The 24,991-nt window shown below is 36.3% G+C and overlaps 1 protein-coding gene across 1 annotated transcript in view; it reads left to right on the top strand.

Annotated features, from left to right (window-relative positions):
* LOC132103986 (collagen alpha-1(XXII) chain-like) overlaps positions 1–24,211 on the top strand; it is a 51,923-nt gene extending 27,712 nt beyond the window's left edge. The window contains exons 16-65 of the mRNA XM_059509115.1: positions 273–326; positions 738–782; positions 3,185–3,238; positions 3,415–3,468; positions 3,745–3,780; positions 3,865–3,894; positions 3,977–4,030; positions 4,579–4,632; positions 7,725–7,778; positions 8,244–8,297; positions 8,411–8,464; positions 8,577–8,630; positions 8,793–8,846; positions 8,931–8,975; positions 9,071–9,133; positions 9,473–9,526; positions 10,043–10,084; positions 10,315–10,347; positions 10,591–10,644; positions 12,163–12,216; positions 12,713–12,766; positions 12,846–12,899; positions 13,128–13,181; positions 13,545–13,649; positions 14,040–14,084; positions 15,424–15,501; positions 15,918–15,953; positions 16,043–16,096; positions 16,800–16,844; positions 17,010–17,045; positions 17,350–17,463; positions 17,580–17,633; positions 17,825–17,878; positions 18,000–18,053; positions 18,145–18,198; positions 18,315–18,368; positions 18,980–19,033; positions 19,155–19,208; positions 20,348–20,392; positions 20,530–20,583; positions 20,682–20,735; positions 20,818–20,871; positions 21,603–21,674; positions 21,835–21,870; positions 21,963–22,007; positions 22,084–22,263; positions 22,351–22,417; positions 22,501–22,683; positions 22,796–22,873; positions 23,771–24,211. Coding sequence (XP_059365098.1) covers positions 273–326; positions 738–782; positions 3,185–3,238; positions 3,415–3,468; positions 3,745–3,780; positions 3,865–3,894; positions 3,977–4,030; positions 4,579–4,632; positions 7,725–7,778; positions 8,244–8,297; positions 8,411–8,464; positions 8,577–8,630; positions 8,793–8,846; positions 8,931–8,975; positions 9,071–9,133; positions 9,473–9,526; positions 10,043–10,084; positions 10,315–10,347; positions 10,591–10,644; positions 12,163–12,216; positions 12,713–12,766; positions 12,846–12,899; positions 13,128–13,181; positions 13,545–13,649; positions 14,040–14,084; positions 15,424–15,501; positions 15,918–15,953; positions 16,043–16,096; positions 16,800–16,844; positions 17,010–17,045; positions 17,350–17,463; positions 17,580–17,633; positions 17,825–17,878; positions 18,000–18,053; positions 18,145–18,198; positions 18,315–18,368; positions 18,980–19,033; positions 19,155–19,208; positions 20,348–20,392; positions 20,530–20,583; positions 20,682–20,735; positions 20,818–20,871; positions 21,603–21,674; positions 21,835–21,870; positions 21,963–22,007; positions 22,084–22,263; positions 22,351–22,417; positions 22,501–22,683; positions 22,796–22,873; positions 23,771–23,964 — 3,111 coding nt within the window. The 3' untranslated portion in view covers positions 23,965–24,211. The remainder of the gene's footprint in view (positions 1–272; positions 327–737; positions 783–3,184; positions 3,239–3,414; positions 3,469–3,744; positions 3,781–3,864; positions 3,895–3,976; positions 4,031–4,578; positions 4,633–7,724; positions 7,779–8,243; positions 8,298–8,410; positions 8,465–8,576; positions 8,631–8,792; positions 8,847–8,930; positions 8,976–9,070; positions 9,134–9,472; positions 9,527–10,042; positions 10,085–10,314; positions 10,348–10,590; positions 10,645–12,162; positions 12,217–12,712; positions 12,767–12,845; positions 12,900–13,127; positions 13,182–13,544; positions 13,650–14,039; positions 14,085–15,423; positions 15,502–15,917; positions 15,954–16,042; positions 16,097–16,799; positions 16,845–17,009; positions 17,046–17,349; positions 17,464–17,579; positions 17,634–17,824; positions 17,879–17,999; positions 18,054–18,144; positions 18,199–18,314; positions 18,369–18,979; positions 19,034–19,154; positions 19,209–20,347; positions 20,393–20,529; positions 20,584–20,681; positions 20,736–20,817; positions 20,872–21,602; positions 21,675–21,834; positions 21,871–21,962; positions 22,008–22,083; positions 22,264–22,350; positions 22,418–22,500; positions 22,684–22,795; positions 22,874–23,770) is intronic.
* The last annotated feature ends 780 nt before the right edge of the window (positions 24,212–24,991 follow it).

Below are 24,991 nucleotides of genomic sequence, written 5' to 3'. Positions count from 1 at the left end.
TGACAACTTTAAAATTAATTGTCTTGTTGATGTTTTGTTGTTTGTTGATGTCACTTAAAATCAAATCTAAAATCAGCAGTAAATAATGCAGTAAAGTCTCTATTGTATGTCATTGTTGATTTTTTTTGTGTTCGCTGTGGGTATTTTCTCTGCATTATTTTCTGTTTTATCACTTTTTGGTGAGAAGCTAATTTCTGACACTGTGTTAGATGTTATCTTGACATTTTTAACCTGATCTGGCCTTTTTGACCTGACCTTTTTTTTTAATTCAGGGTATCCAAGGCGATGCTGGTCCACCTGGAGCACCGGGTGCTCAAGGGGTGTCTGTAAGTACTGTATGACCTGTGCATTTAAACCACTGACGATTATGAAAAACCTTAGATTAATGCAATAGAAATGTATATTTATCATTAATGACTTGATTTCTTTAAAAAGCATCTTAATATTGTGACTTTATTTCTTATTTTACATTCTTATTTTCTTTCTTACAATAACCTTATTTTATTTTATCTTTTTATTTTGCACTTTATTGCATTTTTATTTATTTATGCATTTTCGTTAAATTTTTCGTTTAATAAGGATGAAACTTGCTTTAATGGATGATCACTACATTAGAAACAAATTGAAATGAAGACTTTGCTTCTGCAGTCTTGTGTTACACCTGTGCAGGACAGATTGTAGTGTGGCCAGTGTTCTTCTCTGTGAGGTTTGTAATATGTTGATATGCTTTTCATCAGGGTGTCACTGGAGTTAAAGGAGATAAAGGAGCTTCCGGAGAAAGGGTAAGGGATGACTGACACCTGTCATTCATAACCAACTGTTACCACAAACATCATTACTTAGGCTCAGTGTTAGTATTAAGCAATTAAACATGGGAATGCCCCGCACTGTTTGTGCTACAGATGTGAATGATTCCTAAAATCATGCAGCAGAGGTTTAGCATGCACAGCACTTAATGAAAATGTAAAAATCTAGTTTAGTCTGTCAATGCAGACAACCTTCATCCCACTAAGAGGCCTGAGACAATGTTCCCACTTGTCTTCCCCTTGTCAGTACCCCTGTTTTAGTTCTGATGCTTTGGAATAACTTGGACGGAGCTCAAAGTACTGTACATACCAGTCAGATCCAAACATTACAGAGGCAATATTTCTATGGAGTGAATGCAGGCAGACTGATAACTCAAACAGATGTCTCAGTGCTGATTCAGACTGCATATATCCTGTTCTGCGCGGGCGTTGTGCAGTCAGACGGGTCTTAGAACAGTTTCACACAGTAGAGCATCGACGTCATTCTTCAGTCTGTCTGACGGTCCACCCCTGCACACACAATGAGAGCTTTTAAGACAAATTTGACTTTCCTGAAACTTTGAAATTGCAAATTTGCAGCACTAGTGTCTCAAAATGGAACTGCTAAAATAATGATTCTTTCATGTCACTCCTCGACTGTCATTGGTTGACAAATAGATAGTTCCGCCTCAAACTGGTGCCATTGGTTGAGCCGATGCTGCCGTATTTGGCTGGTTGGGATGCTCAAAAAAACATTATTTTAGAATAGCAATTTTATTATATGAAATGTTTTAACATGGGAAAACAAACTTAGTTTTGGAAAAATTGCATTACTTTTAAGTAAGAATGCTGGTAATTCTGGTAAAATAATTGCAGTGCAAATGGACCAAAGGGATCTATTTTTAGAACCAATGCATGGTTCATTGAAAGAGGAAGTATCAGATTATGCTTTTTTGAGAAAGGCTTTTCATTTGAACTCAAACGGTCTTAAATTCAAAATAAATACATCATACAAACGCATCCACCATCTGTTATATTTCCTGAATTTGTGACCTGAAAAAGCAGGCACTGCATAGTGGATATTGCACGTTTTTGTCCTGTTAAAGTCATATTTCCATCCCATCAGTCTGTTTCCTGCTGCTGTTTTCTGTATTAAAATATAAGCACCTGTCTAGACAAACATACATAATTTAAAGTTAAAGGAGTAGTTGTCATTCCAAACCAATATGCTGTTTATGGGACATAAAATTAGAAACTGGGAATAAAAATAGTGACTTTAGATGTGACATACTATTGTAACCAGAATTAATGATTCTCATAAATTCAGAAAAATACATGTACTGAGCAAATTGCAAATGTTTTGTACTATAGTAGTCATTTATTAAGATGAATTTCATGAAATTATCATTGAAAAATTGGAAGCAGAATATGTATAATTTAATAATTAACAAGGATTTTTCAAAAGTTTGGGGGCAGTAAGTTTTTTAAAAATGTTTTTAAAATAATTTTCATATGCTCACCAAGGCTACTTTTATTTGATCAAAATTATAGTAAAAACAATAATATTGTGAAATATTATTTAAATTTAAAATGTCTTTATTCCTGTGATGCAAAGCTGAATTTTCAGCATCGTTCATCTATCTAATATACTATAACATATTCTAATATATTGATTTGCTGCTCACAAACATTTCTTCTTATTGTCAATGTTGAAAACAGTTGTGCTGCTTCATATATATATATATATATGTATATGTATATATGTGTATATATAATTTTTTTTTTTTTTTTTTTGGAAACCATGTTTATTTATTTATTTATTTTTGCAGGATTCTTAATAGAAAGTTCAGCATTTGTTGCAAATAGAAATCTTCTGTTACATTACAAATGTCTTTACTGTCACATTTGATCCATTTAATGCATCCTTGCAGTATAAAAAATATTTCAGACAGGAACCACTTTGGCAAGTTTACTTGAGTTAATTGAACACAATTTATCTTTGGCGGTATGGTTCCTTACGGGGGTTCTTGCTCCCAAAATAATTGACATACAAGAGCTTTAACATTAAACCCCCGGAATCATCAGCTTAGAAATACATGACAATTAAGACTCTTAGTAAAGCAAACAGTGATAATCATGTAGATGTGGCAGTGGGACGTCTGTCCTGTAGCCTGGTTATGAAGATGAGTGTCTCTCAGCAGAAGGTGCACGGTAATATTTATGTTGTGTGTCTAATAGGAGAGTGGTAGTGATTGGATTTGACAGCCTCCATGGCCTGACTGAACTAACGCTGCGCTCGATGAATTTCTTCGAAAAAATCTTACTGACCACAAATTTTTAACTGGTAATATTACACTAATTGTCCATTCGATGACGTCTCACTTTCAAATGTTGTTTAGGGTGAACCAGGTTTAGACGGGTTCCCAGGGAAACCAGGTTTTCCAGGAAAAGATGTAAGTATTCTGAGCTTTTATAATGTATAGAATTTGCCATGTACCATTTTGCGGAGCATGCACATACACTGGATGAAGAAGATTTTCATGCATGCTTGTGTCATGTTTTGCTTAGGTCAAGGAAATATACGTTTTATCTAAATGACCTCTCTTTCTCTCATTTTCTATAAAACCAGGGTCCTAGGGGGCTGATTGGTGCTCCTGGTGCAAGTGGAGTCAAAGGAGAAAAGGTATAGAAACACTTTTGTATCATATGTCTCAGACTCATTCATAAAGACAGCCATTCAAAAATTCAGCCAAAGCTGTATCATTTAACTCACTCTGTCCCGCACACACTTCCAGGAACGTATTCCCAAAGGAAATGACAAATACTGTTTAGTCTGTACTGGAAGATAAACCATATGACAATTCCACTCCAGTTTAACTCCACTTAGAATATCAAATCACTGTGCCATCTTAATAAATCCTGTCAAATGCTGATTGATAAATGCTGTGTTTGCTGATAGGGTGAACGAGGTCCTGCTGGATTACCTGGCGATGCGGTAAGACATTGATTCGTTAACTGAATTAGTCACACTTTAAAACAGTATTAAGATGCTCATTGCTTCATCTGTGTTTTTCCTCAGGTCCAGCTGGCAGGACTGAAGGGGGCCACTGTAAGTGCTGAGAAGATGAGTCTCGAACCACACTTCTGTTGATCGTACTCACACACTCATGGGTGTGTGTTTGTGTTTTCAGGGTATCCCTGGTGAACGAGGACCCCGGGGAGCGGACGGCCCCCCTGGACCTCCTGTAAGATACATTTTGTGATTTAATGCTCTTTCAAACAAGTTGTGTTGTCTTAAAGATGCATATCAAAGAAGAACAGAGAAGTTAGTTCTGAGAAAAGCTTCCGATCTCCTGATATATTCCTGTCATCTGGAAACAGACTCAGTGATTATTTTAAACTGCAAATTTTAAATTAAATTCAGTTTAAGTAAATGGTCTGCAATGAGCTTATGGCGCTGTTTTAATAGTTTGGAAATGTGTCAAGGAATGAGGTAATTAGTGTCATTTGGTTCTATTCTGTGTTTGTGTCATTGTGTAAGCACTTATGTGGATGTACTTTTAGATTTACATAGCACTCCGTGACAAACAGAATGGACAATAAAGTTAAATTCAAACATTTAGACTTTTTTTTAATGGGACTCAAGTGTCCAGATATTTTTTGGGGTCACTGTACATCATGAATATCACTTTTGTGGTCTGTTTGTGAAAATAGAAGCATCATTTTTGCTCTGTCTTTTGTTGTGTATGTCACTATTTCTAATTAGCCTATTGTTTATGCTGTTTTTGTTCAGGGCCCACCTGGACCTGCAGGTTTGCCCGGTGTGCCGGGTGAGAATGGACAAAGGGTAGGACATTTGTATTTTATTGAAGCAGTTCATCTCAGCTGCTTTTAATGGAGCTGTAAGATGTTCTAGAACCTGTTCTGTGGTAACCATAGAGACTGGCTGGAAGTTGCGGATCTCAGTGCATGTTCTAGTGATTTTATCGTGCTCTGCGGGGTCAGATTAAAGAGAGGAGCTCATTAGGAAGAGAGACAGGAGATGTTCGAAAGGCCTGACGCTCTCAGATGCCCTCGAACTGATGAGATGACAGCATCATTAAAATGTTCTCAGATTACTTGAAAACATTGTTTCTTGCCAGAAATAAAAATGGTGTTTGGATAACGGCTCAAAAAAATAAAATAAATAAATAAAAAAAATCAAGCCAACTGATAAAGTTTTATGTATTAAAACGAAAAGTCTGTCTTTATTAAAGGAGCATTGCGTAGGTTCTGAAATTTCTAACCGTTACTGACACCAGTGGCCGTTAGAGGAACTGCAGCCAGTTTCATGCTCGTTCTCAGTGCGCACGCTCTTTTTATTTTTATTTTACTTACGAGGAGTGTCCATGGGTGTCTGAATTGTGCTGGAGGCTGGTCGCTTCTTTCCATCCGCAGAGTCCATTTGAAAACACTATTGCCGCTGCTTACTATAATGGCTGGCGTGCCGTACGGTTGTAAGCCCAAGTAGACAAGGACACGCATGACTACACATTTTGTGAATTTTCACACAAATTCGAGCCCGACTCCTCCACACACAATTGAGCCTACAGGCTGATAGAGGCAACTGTGGTGGACAGTCGAGGTGTCATTCTATTTTTTACATCATGGTTGGCTCATACATTTACAAATGAAAACTCTATCTTAAAGATTTTTTGATCTTTAGTAAAAACCTCCACATAGCTCCTTTAACTCACCATAATGTTGTACCAAAGCAATATGACTTACTTTCTTCAGTGATCCACAAAAGAAGTTTAGCATAGTGTTGTATAAAGCCATTTAAAAAATAGTTTTGTTAAAGGGACAGTTGACCCCAAAATGAAAATTTGATGTTTATCTGCTTACCCCCAGGACATCTAAGATGTAGTTGACTGTGTTTCTTCAGTAGAACACAAACTGAGATTTCTAACTGAAACCGTTGTGTTCTTATCAGTTTTATAATGTGAGTGGATGGGAATCAAGGCTAAAACATAAAAAAAAAAATTAACCCTGTGGCTTTTGACGATACATTGATGTGTAAAGAAACAATCGGTCTGTGCAAGAAACTGAACAATATTTATATAGTTTTCTACCTCTGATTCACGCAATGTCCGAACTGTTAGAACTCTCCTCCTATGCACGTTCTCAAGCAGGAGCATGAGGCATCTACTTCTTCTTTTTGCTTTATGGTGGATCGCAGACTTATAAGTGCATTACCGCCACCTATCTCTCAAATGGACCATTGACACTCTGTCTACAATCTCAATTAGGAGTGTCAATGGTCCATTTGGGGAAAGGTGGCGGTTATGCACTTGCATCCGCTGTGAAGCAAGAAGAAGAAGTAGATGCCTCAAGTGCCTGCTTGAGAACGTGCATGGGAGGACGCGCTTAGGAGAGTTCAAACAGTTTGGACATTGTGTGAATCAGAGGTAAAATACAATATAAATATTGTTCCGTTTCTTGCACAGACGCTGGGTTTAATTTGGGGTTGTGTATGTTTTTTTATTTTTTTTAATGTACTTCTATTGCACTTTGTATTTAAGAGTGATAGAGTTTAATGGTTTGAGTTAAAAATCTTGGTTTGTGTTCTACTGAAGAAACAAAGCAACCTACACCTTGGATGCCCCGGGGGTAAGCAGATAAACATTACATTTTAATTTAGTTCATTTGGGTGAACTATCCCTTTAACTGAAATAAAATAAATAAAATATTAATTGAAAAACTCAAATGAAATGAAAATTAGAAATATTACCTTTGCTATTACCTGAAATAAGTTTAACTTATTAAACTAGCTTGAACTAAACTAGCTTATAAATCTAGCTTGAAGCACCCAAATCTGGTTGGTCTCCCAGTGGGGCCAAGCTGGTCTCAGATGGACTTCTGCCCAAAACCCTTCTAGAACCAGCCAACAGTCCAGCTAAGACCTGTAAACCAGATTCAACCTGATCCTCACACAAAGCTATTGTATGCATCAGTCATATTAACTACTTTTTTATGAGTTTTTGTCCTTGCCAATGTTTTGTCCTCAGTGTTGTAGCTCAGCAGGGTTGCGGGTGTTCTGAATGTAGCCCGCGTTTTCTCTGTCCCAGCGGGAAACACTGTCAGGTGCTCTTAAAGAGGGAGTCTAACTGATCTTGTGCTCAGCTCAGAAACGCAGTGGGTGGTGCTTGAGAATGACACACAACTGCAGAACACCAGGAAGCCCTGAGTGAGACACTAAAAAGTGTCTCTCTGTCTTTTTTTTTACTCTATTTTAAGCTGTTATGACTCCTCACATCTTTTTTTTTTTTTTTTTGCATTAACTCAACGTCTAAACGCGTTGAGTCCATATGTATGCAAGAGGTGTTCTCTAGATAGAATGTATTTCTAAAACCGACCAGCAATAGCAAATAGCAAATCATAGTCTTTGACTGTGACCATAAACATTGGCTTTGGGCTATTTTTATTAAGAAAACGTAAGCTCTTCTATATGTCGGGCCCCTCCTGTTTCTGTTGGAAATATCAACAGAGGAAAGGAAACTTTGCACATAGGATATTTAATGTTTTGTACTTCTATTTTCTGTTGACTATAGAGCAGAACAAAATTGCCGTAAGTGTGATTTCCTGTTTGTCCAGCAGAGGGCTTATTTGTGCCTCTAATGGATCGAAGGTCATTATAGACTTTAGATAGAAAGGTCTAAACTCGTCCTGACCTCTCACATGGAATTCATTTTTGTCATTAGTGTGCTGAAATGTATTATTATTATATTTTTTTTACAATTCAGTATCCTTATTCCATATTCCTTATTATCTTTTTATTTAAAGTACTATATTTTTATTTATTTTTTTTTTAAATATGAAATATCTCCTTATTCCTTATCTCCTTTATTTTGCTTTTACCTAACACAGACTCATGAGACATCGTCTTCTCTGTTTCTCCAGGGTAAAAAAGGGGATGCAGGATTGCCGGGAGTTGATGGTCTTCCAGGACCACCTGTAAGAACCGCCAGAACATTCATTCTTAGTCTGAATCGAGCTCTTTGCCTTTTATTTTTTCCTGTCAAGTGTGGTTTTATGTTTGGAATGGAATATTGACATACTGCTTACCATATACTGAATTTTACAGCAGAATGCAACAGTATTTTTTTTTTTTAAATAGTATGTCATTTATGCATATGGAAACTTAGTATGCTATCCAAAAACAGTATGAATATTATGACTATATGGCATTCTCAGCATTATTATCTTAATGAAATAGTCTCAAGTATTTTTAGAGTTACAGTGAGCTCTAGTGGTTACCAGAGGAATGAGCATCAGTCAGATTAAAGAGCTAAACACATGCAGTCATCAATATAATGATAACATAATATTGGAATATTTTTTGTAAAATAAATGATGAATGCATTGCAGGTGACTATTAATTTCAACATTTCAAGTTATATTTCTGTGTTTTATCTTTAGGGCCCTCAGGGGCCTTCTGGGCCTCCCGGGAGCCCTGGGCAAACAGGACCTCCAGTGAGTTTACATGCAACAAAATAATACTGTTTGCGTTTGTTTGTATTTCTGAACTGAACTAGAGCCACAAAACAGTAGCAGATGATATTAAATTCATCTGTTTGCTCACATAGGGATTACCTGGTGAAATCGGCTTCTCAGGAAAACCAGGAGAAGCAGGAAAACCGGTGAGTCTCTATGACTCAAAAATACTGTGCACAAACTATCTTGTTGGCCTATTAACTCAACACTCATTTTTAGTGCAAAAAAAACCTTGAAACAACGGTAATTATTTTTCAGGGCCTTCCAGGAAAAGATGGATTAGATGGTTTCCCTGGAAACGACGGCGAGAAGGTTAGAGCTGTTTTAATGAGGCGAACTGTGAACTCAGTTCTGTGGAGGCAGAACTTCATCATTGATAAACCCATCTAAAGGCCAGATCTGCTTTTTCACCTTTTCATTTGTGTTTTTGTTGCACAGCAGTCTGTTTTTAATTATTCTGTATTCCCCATTTAGGGGCAAAGAGGAGAACCCGGACAGGACGGCTACCCTGGAAAACCAGGACCTAAGGTAAAGGATGACTAGTGCTTTAAGATCTGGGCTGGAAATCCAATTTTTTTCCCCTCATCACCAATGCCCTATTCTCTCTCTCAGGGAGATGAAGGCCCTCCAGGACCACGAGGACCTCCTGGTGAACAGGTGCGGGAAGTAAAACTTAAAACAGCCTTGACAGAGCCTTGATAGAAGGAAACATGACACATCTGTCTTTCTCTTTGTGTCTTGTCCTGTCTCAGGGAGAGCCTGGTTTGCCTGGAGAGGTCGGCACAACAGGACCCAAAGGAGAGAGAGGAGGCCAAGTAAGACAAACTATATGGGCATAATTATATGCTGTTTTCAAGACAAAATCCAATGTTTTATTAACACAATCAATAGACATTGATTTGTAAAAAATATCAGACTCTTCAGTAGAAAACACACTCCTGCTGTGAGAACCATCATCTATTCACTTGGATGTTTCGCATTAAAACATGTTCAGCCTGTATTCACTGCAAAGATTGTGAGAAAAATACAAGAAATCATGTTCTGCATGAGATGGATACATTTTCAGTCTTATTAATGTCAATTTATGCATAATGTTGTTTTGTTTGAGCCAAACAGTTTTTTTGTTAGATTTTATTCTTCCATTTCTCTTGTAGGGAGAGAGAGGAAAAGATGGATTTTCTGGCTCGAAAGGAGAGAAAGGAGACAAGGTGAGAGACAAGAGAAAGCTTAAAAATGCAAAAAGGGATTATTTTTTTATAAAGCATTAGTCAAAAGATTGGAAACAGAGTTAATGAAATTGTTTTACATGATAAAAAAAACTTTAATATCAAGGCTTATGATTAAATGATTGAAATGTAAATATAAATTAAATAAAGAAAAATCATTTAATTTTATACACTATTGAACTGTTGTGTGCATAGTTATTTCATAGTTTTGATAATTAATGTCTAAAATAGACAATTAGCTTAGATACATTTTGTTTAATGCACAATTGCCTACAGGTGGCATTTGTGTAATGATATTTGCTATATCAACATTATAAAATAATACAGTAAAGAAGGCTTAGAGAGGTCATTTTTGACTGTGAGTTGCTTTAGGTTTCACACATTCAGGATTAAACTGTCAGCGATGGTTTCCTGAGGACATGAGTTCGTTAATGAGATAATTAACATGCTGACAGGATGAGGATATAACCTCTCTGCTACTGTTTTTCATTCATACAGGGCGAGATTGGCCCCAGGGGTCCAGCCGGGGTCCCAGGCAATGTGAGTACAGATGATAATTGATATGTACATACAAATATTTATCTATGTGAATATACAATTATCGATGATTTAAGTAATGATATCTGAGATAAGTAATAAATCAGGTCCTTTTGTTGTATTTACTCGTGTATTGATTCAGCTGATGCGCTGTTTATTGATGAATGTGGCTTTTAATTTACAGTATTGTATTACAGTATAATTTCAAAGTGATGTGTTTACATTTTCTTTAGGTGGCCAATGTGATTCCTGAACCTGGTGAACCGGTAAGCCATCAGTTTTGCCTTGATTTTGATTTTACATTGTATTTTAAAATATCCTATTTTGAGAATAGTTTAATAGATATTTTGAGTGTATCTATTAACATAATAAAGTGTGGTTGTGCCATCTTTTTGAAACTAAATGCCACTTGGTTTGGTATTTTGTTATTTAATGCATTCATTGTTTTTAAGTGTGTGTGTATTTACTGTATATTCATGTAGATTTACAGGTTTGTTTTTTATCTTTAGGGTAAGCCGGGAGAGAAGGGAGAGAAAGGAGATCAAGGAAAACCAGGCGAGATGGTGAGCTTTTTTTTGTTTCCGACAATTACGAATGAATTCTGTGTAATTAAAGAAACATTTTAGTTTGTACAACCCATCACAAGAGGGCAAAAGAGAGTCAAGATTGGTTGAATTACTAGTCTCTTGTGCCTCTGAAAATGATTTCATTCATAGCATCATGTTACTGCTACTAGTGCATTCATAATACAGACATAATGATGTCTGCTGTCAGTTTGAAGAATCACGAGGCAAATCCACCTGAAAAAAGGAATAGCGAAATATGTGCATTTCATTTCTTAGTGAGAACAGCCACTTGAAGTGTTTTACGCATTAGCTGTCATTAGATATTAAGGGATTCAGTGCTGTATAAGGGAATATAAATAAACCTGAAGGTCAGGGGCATCGCAGCACATCATGATACTATTTACCTCTGCTGGCTCACATAAATCCACCATTTTGCTGTTGGAAAATTTTGCAGATGAAGGTGCCTTTTTGCCCCCAAGCTACTAAAAAAAGCAGGTCTTGAGCACCTGTCCACAGATCAGTGCAATTTCATTAATTTAGAAAAATGTCCAAGCAATGTGCTATTTAGATATTTACTGTAGCTGTTAAAAATTATGATAATAATTTACTGATGCTAAATTGTCGACATATCCAAAATGAGCTTTTTAGCATATTTAATATCTTGACGAATGTGGGCTAATTAATAATTCAGGAGGTAATTTCCTATATACTGACATCATGACCTGCCCATCTTCGGCATTCCCACTCTATACTTTTTCCAGGGATTCTGCTCAAGATAATTTATATTAAATTAGATTATTTTATGTGTTATATATTGTTTTATTTTATTTTAATTTTCATTTCCAGAGTGCAGTGTAAAGTTTGTGAAAGGAAATTACAAAGTCACTGTGACTAAATGAACAAGAAAGTGTTTTAACAAAGACATATAAAAAAAAAAGAAAAAGAAAGACATGAAAGGGTTATTTCACCCAGATATATACATTCTGTCATCCCTCATGTCTTTCCAAACCTGTATGAAACACAAAAGATGTTTTGAAGAATGTATAAAACTGTTTCAGTTAGTAGTAAATATATGCAAATATATGTGCAAAAAATGATTTTGTCTATATAGCTAATTAACTGTGAGGGGGGTGAATTTTTTTATAACTCATCCGTTTAAATTATATTAAGCCTTAAAGTTCTGCATAATTAAGGGCGTGGCCACTTGAATGACAGGTGAATTGCCACTGCTGTCACAGCCGTCGTGCTAGGTGGGCGTGGCTTCAGCAACCAGCTCCCGCCCTTTTGCCCATTTTCGATTGTCTGGGAGAGTCGCGCGGTGACGTGCTGCCAAGATGGCGACGGCTCGCTCTGCACACTTTAGGCTTCAAAAACTCTCTTCAGGAGTCTACGGGTGACGTCACGGACACTACGTCCATGTTTTTATACAGTCTATGGTTTTCAGGTATTATAGCATTTATTCAGAGTTGTTACCAAAATCAATCTGATCACCTTCGAATTCTCTGATATTTCCAGGGTCAAAGAGGACTTCCTGGAGAGCAGGGATTCAGAGGACAAGCAGGACCTGTGGTAAACCAGAAACAACATCTTAAACAGCTGTTTTACAATACACCTGACTTGCATTCATTCACATAAAGTGACATGACATTCAGCCAAGTATGGTAACACATACTCAGAATTCATGCTCTGCATTTAACCCATCCAAAGTGCACACACACACACACAGAGCAGTGAACAGACACCTGGAGCAGTGGGCAGCCACTTATGCTGCGGCGCCCAGGGAGCAGTTGGGGGTTCAGTGCCTTGCTCAAGGGCACCTAAGTCATGGTATTGCCTGCCCGAGATTCGAACCCACAACCCTAGGGTTATGAGTCAAACTCTCTAACCACTAGGCCACGACTTCCTACATGAGACCATCTACTGAATATGATGATCATTGTTAATCCTATAGCTTCATGTTCCACTCACATCTGCGAGAAAGTCAATGATTGTTAGAGAAATTTAGATGTTTCTTCTGTATTCCACACACGACTGTCTGATGTCTTTCTCTTGTTTGTGTGGACAGGGCCTTAAGGGGGATTCTGGTGAAAAAGGAGAGGCAGGGAGAAACGGAGACCCAGTAAGTTTGTCTTCTTATCACACATGATGTTTTGATTGATTTCAGAACTTTTCTCTCTCATACGCTTCACTCTTTTTAGGGTCCACCTGGATTGATGGGCCCTCAGGGGCCCCGGGGGCTTCCAGGCAATGTGGTATGTTCTTTAAAAAAATACTGCTTTTTTGACATCCAAAATACAAGATCCATTTTAGGAAAGATACAGTTTTGTTTTACTGTAAATGTAATCATTTAAACTGGTGCGTGATGTTTTTTTTTTCTTCTAATCTGCTTATTTTGTAATGAGAACTTTTGAAGTCAAATATTTTGGGGGATTGGAAGTAATTTCTTTTTCAAGTGTAAAAATCTTGTTTGTGTTTTTCAGGGCATTCCAGGCAGCATTGGTCCACCTGGGATCGCTGGACAGAGAGGAGAGAAGGTATGAAAGTTAACAAATCAAATAAACTGCCTGTTTTATATACATACATACATATATGTGTGTGTGTGTGTGTGTGTGTGTGTGTGTGTGTGTGTGTGTGTGTGTGTGTGTGTGTGTTAAAAAGGAAAACTAAAAGAAACTGGCAAGTCTACCTTTTGATGTGGACATTTAGTTGAGGAATTATTATGTATTATTTGTATAATCTTTTTGTATTATTTGAATTATTTTGCACCAAGCATCTATGAATTACTCAATTTAATTATGTAATTATGAACCGTAATTATAATAAACTGCCTGAATCAGACTTTTTTGTAGGTCCATGTAGGTTCTTAGGTGTCTTTATGGCTATTTCTATCACACTAGGGAGATGCTGGTAAAGATGGTTCATCTGGACCCCCTGGTCCACCCGGTGAGCCTGGTTTAAGAGGAGAAATTGGTTTGCCAGGAAAAGGCAAAGAGGGACCAAAGGTATTGCATTCATCAGTTTGATAACATTGATTATATTATTAAACGGTGTTACTTTGCTAAAAATTATTACAAATATTCCACGTGGATTTTCACAACTACTAGACAATTGGGTTTAGAAGAAAAGAGCATGCAGTTTATTTCATTCTTGTTTTACAGCTTCCTACCATGAGCGTGTAAAATTGCATTTAACAAGCTTTGTGTTTAAGTCTGGTCCTCTAGAGAATCTGAAAGTTGTTTATGCTAACTTTTTCCATTTATATTTGCTGATTGTGGTTAAAAGCACTGAAACCTGTAGAATAAAACTACCGCACATTTAAACTAATGAGTCAAGTATTGGGAACTGCTGTGGTTGTTTTATAGCTACAGATAATACAGATCATTTAATTACAGGGTGATTCTGGAGCTCCAGGTCCTACCGGACCTCCCGGACTGAAGGTAATGAGACTTCTTTCAAAAGTTTTTCTTCTTTTTCTCGTTGAAAGAAAGAATCAGACATCATTTTGTCTTCTATCAGCATGAAAGGTCTTTTTAGGCATTTTTACAGTATCTTGAGCAGGTGTGTGTTCCCCAGGGGCAAAAGCTGAATCACTGCATTTCATTTATGTGATGATTTTACTGAATTTTCAAAGAGCCTTTTTCTCAGGAAAAAGTAGCAGATATGTATTTTGCTGCTGTAATTTAACAACAGCGCTATATACTGTTCATTAGACTTAATAAATACTGGATACACACTCCTCTTCAAAGGTTTAGGGTCAGTTAAAAAATCATGAAAAAAAATCATTTTATTTAGCAAGGATGCATTAAATTGATCAAAAGTGACAGTACAAATATCGATAATGTTACAAAAGATTTCAGTTTTAAATATTGTTCTATTTAAATAAAATAGTTCTTTTAAACATTCTTCTCATCAAAGAATCCTGAATCCAATCAAAATGCATTATAGTTTCCACAGAAACATTAAGCAGCAAAACTGTTTTTAATAAGGATGGAAATATAAAAAACAATAATAGGTTCACTAGCCATTTGTTAAATGCATGTAATCCGCCAGCATTGCATCACTACATGACCACTATAATGTCCACTTAAGATATTTTTGTGTTTAATAATAATAATAATAATAATAATAATAATAATGTATTTAAATAAAATTGTTCTTTTATACATTCTTTTCATTAAAGAATCCTGAATCCAAACAAAATGTGTTATAGTTTCCAAACATTAAGAAACATTAAGCAGCACAACTGTTTTCAATGTTGATGATAATACAGTATTAGAATACTAATACTAAGTATTAGAATATTAGAATGATTTCTGATGGATCATGTGACACTGAAGACTGCACTAATGGCTTCTGAAAATTCAGTTTTGTCATCATAGGAATAAATAACATTTTTAAATATATTCAAATAGAAAACAGCCATTTTAAATTAAATAAGTATTTCCAAATATTAGTGTTTTATTTTATTTTTGATCCAAAAATTGCCTACCTGAGAGACAAAAGAGACTTCAAGAACATTTGACTTTTTTTTTTTTTGCTAACCTCAACATTTTTATCAGTAATGTAGATAGACAGAGAGATATATAAATAGATAGATTACTACTGTATACTCAGGATATGCTTTACAATTAATATGCAAATTAGAGTCAATATTGAAAAAAAGAGTAAACAATATATATCTTATACAGCAATACACAGAGCCATCATCTCTAAATAAGAAGGGGAATGCTGTTTATTTTACCACGTTTATCCCTTTTTATTTTGTGTTTTATTCAGGGTTTGCCTGGTCCACAAGGAATGCAAGGGATGCCAGGAAACAGAGGACCACCGGGAGAGGGAACCACTGGACCCCAGGTATGGAAACACACACACAGACACACACACACACACACACACACACACACACACACACACACAGTCATGTGGCTGTTTACCTGCTCATTCTTCCATTGCAATGTCCAATCAAAACACTGTCATTTTTACATTAGCATTAGTCCGGTGACTCCAAAATTACCATATGGCCAAAAACTGACCTTTTTTTTTTTTTTTTTTGCTGTGAATATGGCGAGGATTAAAACTAATGCAAATGGTCAAGCTAAGCAAACAGATGGCAGATGCACAGCAAATGTGCATTTTAACAAGCACATACATTTTAAAGCATGCATACTGTTACGTGAAAGCCTATACAACTTTCAGACCCTATTTTTTGCTTATAGATCTGAATGCACATTTCTTTATCTCACAGCTAATTGATATTCTGTCTTTCTCAGGGACCTCCCGGACCTGCAGGGCCACCAGGACCAGCGGTAAACAATCTGTTCATATTTACATCACTTTCAAATGAGACAGACGCTTACAGAACACCCTTAAGTGACATGTCATGCTTGATATTCAGGGTTTGAGAGGACCTCCAGGATTGAGCGGACCAGAGGGACCCGCGGGGCACAATGTAAGGTTTATTTAGTTGATTGATTATACCAGGACAGCTCACAATACTGTATTTTAACAGTATTAGCTAAATACTAAATAGTCCCTGACACCAAATGATACGCTACGTCATTCATAGTAGTGAAGGGATAAGAGAATTTTAGACATCGTGCATCATTTTGTTTTGTATCGATCCTTTTGAAGGAGTTTGCAAAACTCATGCTAGTCAGCTTGTGGCAGGTTGTATTTATAATTTAGGGAGAGTTTTTATTTTTATTGTAGAGAACATTTTATTGGATAAAATGAACAAGATTTGTCACCATAATTGGTCCATTTGACAGATTTTGAAGATTTCTCTATTTACTAAGTTAGTGATGTTCGCTTATACAAGCATTACGTACTATTAATATTGCTTATTAATAGTCAGGAATTAGTTCTTGTACTAGGGAACACTCTATCAACATGTAAAAACTCCTTAGAACTAATTATACAGTAATTTACCTGTGCAATGACAATGAGGAGCTGTACTTTTCAATCTCCAATTGTGATGCAGATCTAAATCAGTTTCACTTCACTTCTGTGGATCACAGTTAAGTCATCTCTGTATCCAGTGTCAGATTGTGTCTAAGAAGGTTTTAAAGTTTTTTCCTTTGGTGAGGATCTTCACCAGCAGTCATGGCTCAATAAATGAGTCTCTCTCTTTGTGTGTGTGTGTTTACCTGCAGGGTTTACCAGGAAGACATGGAGAGAAGGGCACCCCTGGAGAACCAGTGAGTGATATATGTTCGTCATTTAAATATGGATTCATCAAATCAGCTGATGCTATTAATATTTACCTGCTGCTAATGGATCATAAATGCATGGATTATGGAGTATGATGAGTTTTTTTTTTTAATGGATTTTTGTTTCCCAAATTCTTTTCTTTTTTTTTTTAGGGAAAAGCTGCAGATATTTCTGATCTGAACCTGAAGGTACAGCCATCCATCCACCCAATAATTCAAACCTCCACCCAACCCTCCATCCATACATCCAACTAACCAAACATCAAATCTTCCATGCAACCAGCCATACTTCCATCCATTCACTCACACAATCATCCATTCATCATCCATTTAACAATCCAAAACTCCATCCATTTATTCATCCATCCATATATCCAACCAACAAGCCATCCATCCATCCATCCATCCATTCTTCCATTCATTTACTCACACAAACATCCATTCTTCCATCCATAGTAACCATCCACCAACTTTGCCTTTCTCTCTTTCCCAGGACATTTGTTCAGATTGCCCCCCTGGACCAGCAGGACAGCCAGGTATGCCAGGACCTCCAGGTGAACAAGGTCTTACTGGACCACCTGGGAAAAATGGACAGGATGGATATGCGGTGAGAGAGCATGTTAAAAAAATATCAAACTCTCACTTTAATCTTTAAACTTATTGGAATTGGAAACTAACGCGAGTTTATTGAATGGAATAATAAACATCTGGTGGCTTTGGCAGGGTCCTCCAGGACCAACAGGGCCTGCAGGACCACGTGGTGCTGATGGAGCCAAGGTTAGAATCCAGAAGATATATACACACATTACAGACCTGTATTTTTCAAGTCTACCTACATACCAGTTCACTTTTAAATACCCTTGTCTCACTGATGTCATCTGACAGCATTGCATCACTACATGACCTCTATACTGTCTGCTTAAGAATTTTTAGTGTTTAATCACTGTTTATATTTGGTTCCATTGCAGGGGGTCAAAGGTGACAGAGGTCCTTCAGGAGCTCCTGGAGATAAAGGTGAAAAGGTACTGTCAGCCTACCATTTTCATCATAAATAGGCTGTATATACATACATTTTAAATATGGCATACCACGATTATTTATCGTTATGCTACAGCTTTCTCTCATTGATTTGTATTTTCCCAGGGCCCCCCAGGACCTCCTGGTTATCCAGGGGCGGCAGGAGCTATGGGTCAACCTGTGAGTATTTTAAAATGCCACTTTTATAAAAGAACATGAAAAGAACTTGTATAGGTATCCTTAAAACCTTACACTTTTGCTGTATCTGTAGGGTAATGATGGAAACCCTGGACCTATTGGACCACCTGGAGCTCCTGGAGAAAAGGCAAGGATACAATGTTTAATTTTTTATCTGTGATTTGAATGTGTATTAATAGGATGGATTGCATCCTACTAACACACTGACCCCCGCGTTTTTGATAACTGAATGTGTTTTACCAGGGAAAAGAAGGGCTTCCGGGAATCCAGGGACCACCAGGTCTGCCAGGTCTAATGGTGCGTACTTTCATCATTTTTTATTTATTTATTTTTTTTTATATATGGACATTTTCTGGACATTTTTTAGAACAAATACACTACAGTTCAAAAGTATGGGGGACAGTAAGGTTTTTTTTTTAAGGTTTTTGTAAGAAGGCTCGCCAAGGTTGCATTCATATGATCAAAAACAGTAAATACTGAGATGTATCATTACATGTATATTTGAATATAATTTAAAATGTAATTTATTCCTGTGATGCAAAGCAGAATTTTCAGCAGCCATGGCATCAGTCTTTAATTTCACATGATCCTTCAGAAATCATTCTAATATGATGATATAGTGATTAAGAAATGTTAAACATATTATTATAAATGTTGAAAATAGTTTCGCTGCTTAATGATTTTGTGGAATCCATGATGTATATGTATTTTACATATTTTTTTTCAGGATTGCTTGATGAATAAAAAAAAAAAAAAAAAAAAAAAAGTATTTAATTTCTTTCCAAATTTTTTTACTGACTCTGAAGTTTTGAATTAGTGTAATAGGAGAATAAGTCTAATAATGCCATCATGCTGTTTTGTTATCTACTGTTACCATACTAACTGATGCCACATTTTCTGTGCTGAAGGGTATGATGGGTAAACCTGGAAAGGATGGAAGACCAGGAGAAACAGGAGAGCCGGTATGAATCTGATGTTATCCATGCCAGCATCCAAACAATACTTAGTTCTGTAAATACAGAAACAACATAGAAAATAAATAAATAAACAAATTAACCCTGATTGTTTTCTTTTCTTTTTCAGGGTAAACAGGGAGAGCCAGGACCACCAGGAAGAGACGGGCTCAGAGGAATGCCTGTGAGTGATGATTTATATAAATAAATCTAAATAACACTAGACTGTCAGGACCAGTGTTGGGGATAACACATTACAAGTAACGCGAGTTACGTAATCAGATTACTTTTTTCAAGTAAGTTGTAAAGTAATGCATTACTTTTTAATTTACAAAAAGTAAGTTACCACTTACTTAGTTTCCAGTTACTTTGTTTTCCCATTTATTGACTGACAAGTCTCCTGTCCCCATATTGGGAGAAACCAGAAGTACAGAGGCGTTGTGTGTGCTGTGTGAACATGATGTAGTTCTACACTAAATATGAATGTGTGTGTTAATTAATTCATCCCACTTGCAAAAATAAATAAATAAATAAATAAAACATATATATAATTTTTTGTATGAATGAATTAAAACAGTTGATGCAAACTCAGAATATGACCCAAACCTGCAATAATTAAATATGTTAAATAACACAAATGTATCTAATCCCATTTTATTAATATCTAAGATGCTGACCTTTGATGATCCAGTTCAACCATTCCAATAAGCAAATAAAAAATACTTTAGATAAACTAACCATTGTGTTTCATTGTTTTTTTTTTTATTGCTGAAGAGTGTTGAACCTTCTCCTGTGTTCTACTTTACAAACGTGACTTTTTCTTCAGCCTGAAGTTTATTCATTACACTTTTTGGTGCGAAAGAGCTTTTACATTTGCTATTAATAGAACCTCTTATTAAAAACAATCAAGCCCTGCTCATAGTTAAAAAGTAATGCAAAAGTAACGTAACTCATTACTTTCCATTAAAAGTAACTAAGTAATGTAATTAGTTACTTTTTAAGGGAGTGACGCAATATTGTAATGCACTACTTTCAAAAGTAACTTTCCCCAACACTGGACAGGACTGTTTTACCTAAACTTAACCATGGTATGATTATCTTTGACAATTTAGATTAGGGAACACTACTAACTAGTTTCTTATACCTATATTGGCTGTTTATTAGTACTTATAAAGCACATATTAATGCCTTATTTTGTATGACAATGTTCTTATTGAGGGGAGAACTTTTAATAAGCAATATGTTTTCCCTAAAGTGTTATCTTATTATCTAATTTCTGCACCTAGGCTGAAATGTTCACAACTTTATTTTTGTCTTTTCCAGGGTTTCAAAGGTCACAGAGGGGAACCCGGACCACCAGGGTCAAAGGTTAATCAATGCCAATTAAAATTTATGGCCATACATCCAGTATTCAGAGATGGGGAGCTACAGCACTAATATATGCTCCATAAATCATCCAGACGTCTCATGGGTTCTGTTTAATAAATGCTGTCATGTCATATTAGGGTGAAGATGGAAAACAGGGTGTTCCTGGACGTGAGGGTCCATCAGGGAAAGACGTGAGTAAACACATTCTGTGTTGTGCAGAGGTCACTGTAAACCTGACCGCTGTGAGCAGATGGTGTTGGGTTTTAATTGGTGGACTTGTTTCGCCCAGGGCAAAACCGGACCACCGGGGCCAGAGGGCATGAGAGGACCACGAGGAGAAACCGTGAGGAGGCTTTAGATGAACCAGTTAAAAACAGCACCCGTGTTAGTTATTGAGTTGTGTCACTGTGTTTTTGTAATTTTAGGGTCAGCATGGAGAACCAGGACCAGCAGGCAAGCCTGGATCTCAGGGAAATCCTGTACGTTGCATAGTAGCGCTTCAATATGGGCAGCCATGTGTTTTGATGAACTGAGATCTAGATTTACATCCATGCATGCACCTCTTGCCTGTGTGTCTATTAAAGCATGGGTCCAGGGATCTCTAGGGGGTGCAGAAGGAAAGTTTGAATAAAAAATTAAGTAAACATGTCTAATAAAGAAATAATAATAATAATAATAATAATAATAATAATAATGTAAAAATATGCTGTTAAAAATCTGCAGAAATCAATTCTACTTTTTTCAAATATGTTTCTTGTAAAGTTTATACATCTAGCAGTACGCTAATGTTTACAAAATGTTCATTATTTTCCTTTTATCAGATTTATTTATTTATTTAAAATTATTTATACTGTTTTTAATTAATCAAAGGTGGCAGTAAAGACTTACATTTTAGCAAATTTTAAATACATTTTTATTCATCAAAAATCATGATTGTTTTTATCATGTTTTCTGCAGAAATATTAATCATTACAATTATTCTCAAAATTGATAAGATTTTTTTTTTTTTTGCAGCAAATCAGCATATTAGAATGATTTCTAAATTATCATGAGTAATGATGCTGAACATTCAGCTTGGCATCACATGAATAAATTACATTTTAAAATATATATAAAAAAATATTAAATATATTTGTGTGTGTGTGTACTGTATATGTATGTAGAGCATTGTAGTTCATTAATGTAAATTATCACTTTTATCATGTTCCAGGGTCAGCCAGGACACAAAGGTGAAGCAGGGAGTCCAGGATTACCCGGCTTCCCAGGTCCAAAAGGGCCATCGGTGAGTGAAGGTGTTGCTTTGGGACTGATGGCAATCTCAGTTTTATTAGCAAAGTAAAGCTTTTATCCTTGTACAAACAAGCCTTCTAATCTATAAAAGCTGAAAACAGTCAGTCCTATGTGTACATGAAGATCTATATTATGCTTGTGTTTTCCCTCAGGGTCCACCTGGTCCGATTGGCCCAGAAGGCAAACAAGTGAGAGATGATTCATTATTACTATATGAACCGGTTTTCATAATTAATCAGATAACCATGTTTTTTTGTTGTTGTTGTTGTTTTTTTCATAGGGCATGTCAGGAAAACCAGGAGACAGAGGACAAAAGGGAGAAAAGGTATCCATCCATCAATCCATTCACATATGTACCTCTTGATTCCATGCAAAATTTACTGTGTTGCTCGTTTCTTTAGGGTGATAATGGAATAAAAGGAGACAAAGGACCTGTGGGAGATCCGGGCATTCCAGGTAACCCTGGGCCTCCTGGCAGGAAGGGTCACACAGGAATGATGGGCATGTCGGGGCCCCCAGGGGAAGTGGGTCCTGCTGGGACGCCTGGTTCTCCAGGACACCCAGGCCTTCCAGGTCTCCGAGTGAGTCCACGTTTAGTAATTTTAATGAAAAGTATGTGACACTGATGATATAATAAAGACCATGACATCATTTTGATGTGTTTTAAGGGTGAGACGCCATCACTGGAACAAATGCGGCGGCTTATTCAAGAGGAACTCACCAAACAGCTGGATGGTGAGATTCATTTGACAAACATGTATTGGACTTATTTTGCTGTGACTTTTTACATTTATTAAACTTTCCGTATATTTTCACAGCTAAGTTAGCTTACCTCATGGCTCAAATGCAGCCTGCGCATATCAAGAGCTCAGCTGGCCGCCCTGGTCCACCTGGTCCATCAGGTAAAGATGGACCTCCTGGCCGACAAGGTCCACCTGGAGAGCCTGGAATACCTGGACAAAATGGAGCAGAAGGATCCAGAGGTCCAGTTGGTCCTAAAGGTACCGCAAAGCTCATTTTTGAGTGTTACTTTAGTCAATGTTTGATGTTTAACCTTTTACAACACCCCCCCCCCCCCCCCCCACCACCACACACACACTTTTTTTTTTTTAGGTGAACGAGGTGCAAGAGGTGAAAAGGGAGAGGACGGTGTTGGACAGAGAGGAGAGCCTGGTCCAGTTGGTCCCATGGGTAAGACCACTTGGTCATCAGTACTGAAGTTTACATTGACTCATGCATTTGGATGATTTTTATGAAGACTTTCAAGAAAAAGTCCCAAGCCCAATAATAAAAAAAAACTAAAAAACTTTTTATTCATTTTGGAAAGTAAGCCTATTTTAGGACATTAAAGATGCTAACATCCTGACGTCAGTATCCACTTTTAATGCTAATGATTTAAAAACGGCAATAACATTTTTTATTTTTATTTTATTTATATATTTATTTTTATTTTATTTATATATATATATATATATATATATATTTTTTTTTTTTTTGCATTACAGTAATAAGGGTTTTGGAGAGAACTGTGCTTAAAAATAAATAAAAAATGAAAAAAATGGTCCTAAGAGGTCTTAATTTTATGTAATATAAAATATAATTCTGTTTTGTTCTTTTTAATTATTTTAAATGAAAAAATCATGATATATCATGGTAGCATTTATGCACTGTCTTTAACTGACACTTTCATTTTTGACCATTTTTATTCTGTCATTTTTTTCTTTGTATTTGTTTAAATAAATAAAAAATATTGTTCCATTGCAATATATTTTTTTAACAACTCAATTAATTTAATTATATCAATATATCAATTAATTATATCAAAATAATAAATAAAAACTATATATATATATATATATATATATATATATATATATATATATATATATATATATATATATATATATATATATATATATATATATATATATATATATATATATATACACACACACACACACACACACACGTTAAAATATATATGTTTAAAATGAAGACTTATTTATAAGACCATTCTACTCTTTACTATTTATTTTTTTGTTATTGTTTGAATGATGAACAGCAGCTGAGACAGTATTTGCACCACAGGTCCTGCAGGTATGCCAGGTTATGGAAAAGACGGCCTTCCTGGAGCCGCAGGCGCTCAGGGAGAGCCTGGTAATCCTGGTCCTCACGGTCAGCCCGGACCTCCTGGACCGACAGGGCAGTGTGACCCCTCACAATGTGCTTACTATGCCAGTCTGGCATCAAGACCTCATACCAAAAATGTCAAGGGGACTTAATACACCCCTCACTGTCCTGGGCTAACCACCTATTTATGAACTTGGAAGTTCAAGCAAAGATCATGTTCTTTAACATCAGGAGAACTACTGAGTCTGAGGGGTGAGTGAATGCGTGTGTGTTTATACTTGTTTTTGTCAGAGGCTTTCCACTACAGTTAATGTTTTCTTTAACCCTGAGCCACTTTTAATCCTGGGTTAAGCAACGTTTCACACTTTAGGTTTTGAAAAGGTGTTAGCATGTAGCATTAGCACTGAAGTCTAGTTCGAGCAGGATTGACTCTGAATTGAGGTGCTGAAGGAATAAAATATTGAAACAATGCTAGACTATTAGGATCACATGGCCATTATGTACAGGTTTACTTTTTTTGTGTCATTAAATAAGAGAAGTATAAACATTTAGTTTCAGTGTCTGAGAGAAAGTTAAACTTGCTAAAATTAGGCAGAAAATAATTAACAAAACATGTTGAGTACTGTATTTCAATGCCCAATCAATGTATTTCACCTCATAAAAATGTAAATAAGAATGTTAACCCAGGTTTTGCTAATGTAGATTGTAAAAACCTTTACCATCCGATTACCGAGGATTGATTGCTAACTCAGTATGGTGTGAATCTTATTATCGAAGGATTAAAAATGGCCCTTGGTTAACAGTTTTAAGTGTGAAAAGCCCACTAGCATCCTGCCGGTCAGAGTTGGTTATGATTTTTATTTATTTTTTTAATTAGAGGAGGAGTGGGTGTTTAGTAAGTTTAAGCTCTAGGTCATTTACTTCAAGTCAAGACTTTCAAAGCTTTCCGTGTAACAGGATGTGAAAGAAAGACATTTACTTCCCAGACTGTGATCTCATAGTAACACAGTCGAGGTTGTGCCACCCACACTCAAGTTCTGCTGACGGTGTTTACTGCAGACATCGATCTATTGTTAGTGATGTCTGTAGCAGGTCAGGATGTGCTTATGAAGTCTGGGGAATTCTCTACTTGAGTTTTATTGATGAAGCGCTACGTTGCTCTGGGAAAACACACAGCGG

The sequence above is a fragment of the Carassius carassius genome, chromosome 25 (assembly GCF_963082965.1).
Source record: "Carassius carassius chromosome 25, fCarCar2.1, whole genome shotgun sequence".
Lineage (NCBI taxonomy): Eukaryota > Metazoa > Chordata > Actinopteri > Cypriniformes > Cyprinidae > Carassius > Carassius carassius.
This window is presented reverse-complemented; position numbering and strand designations above follow the sequence as displayed.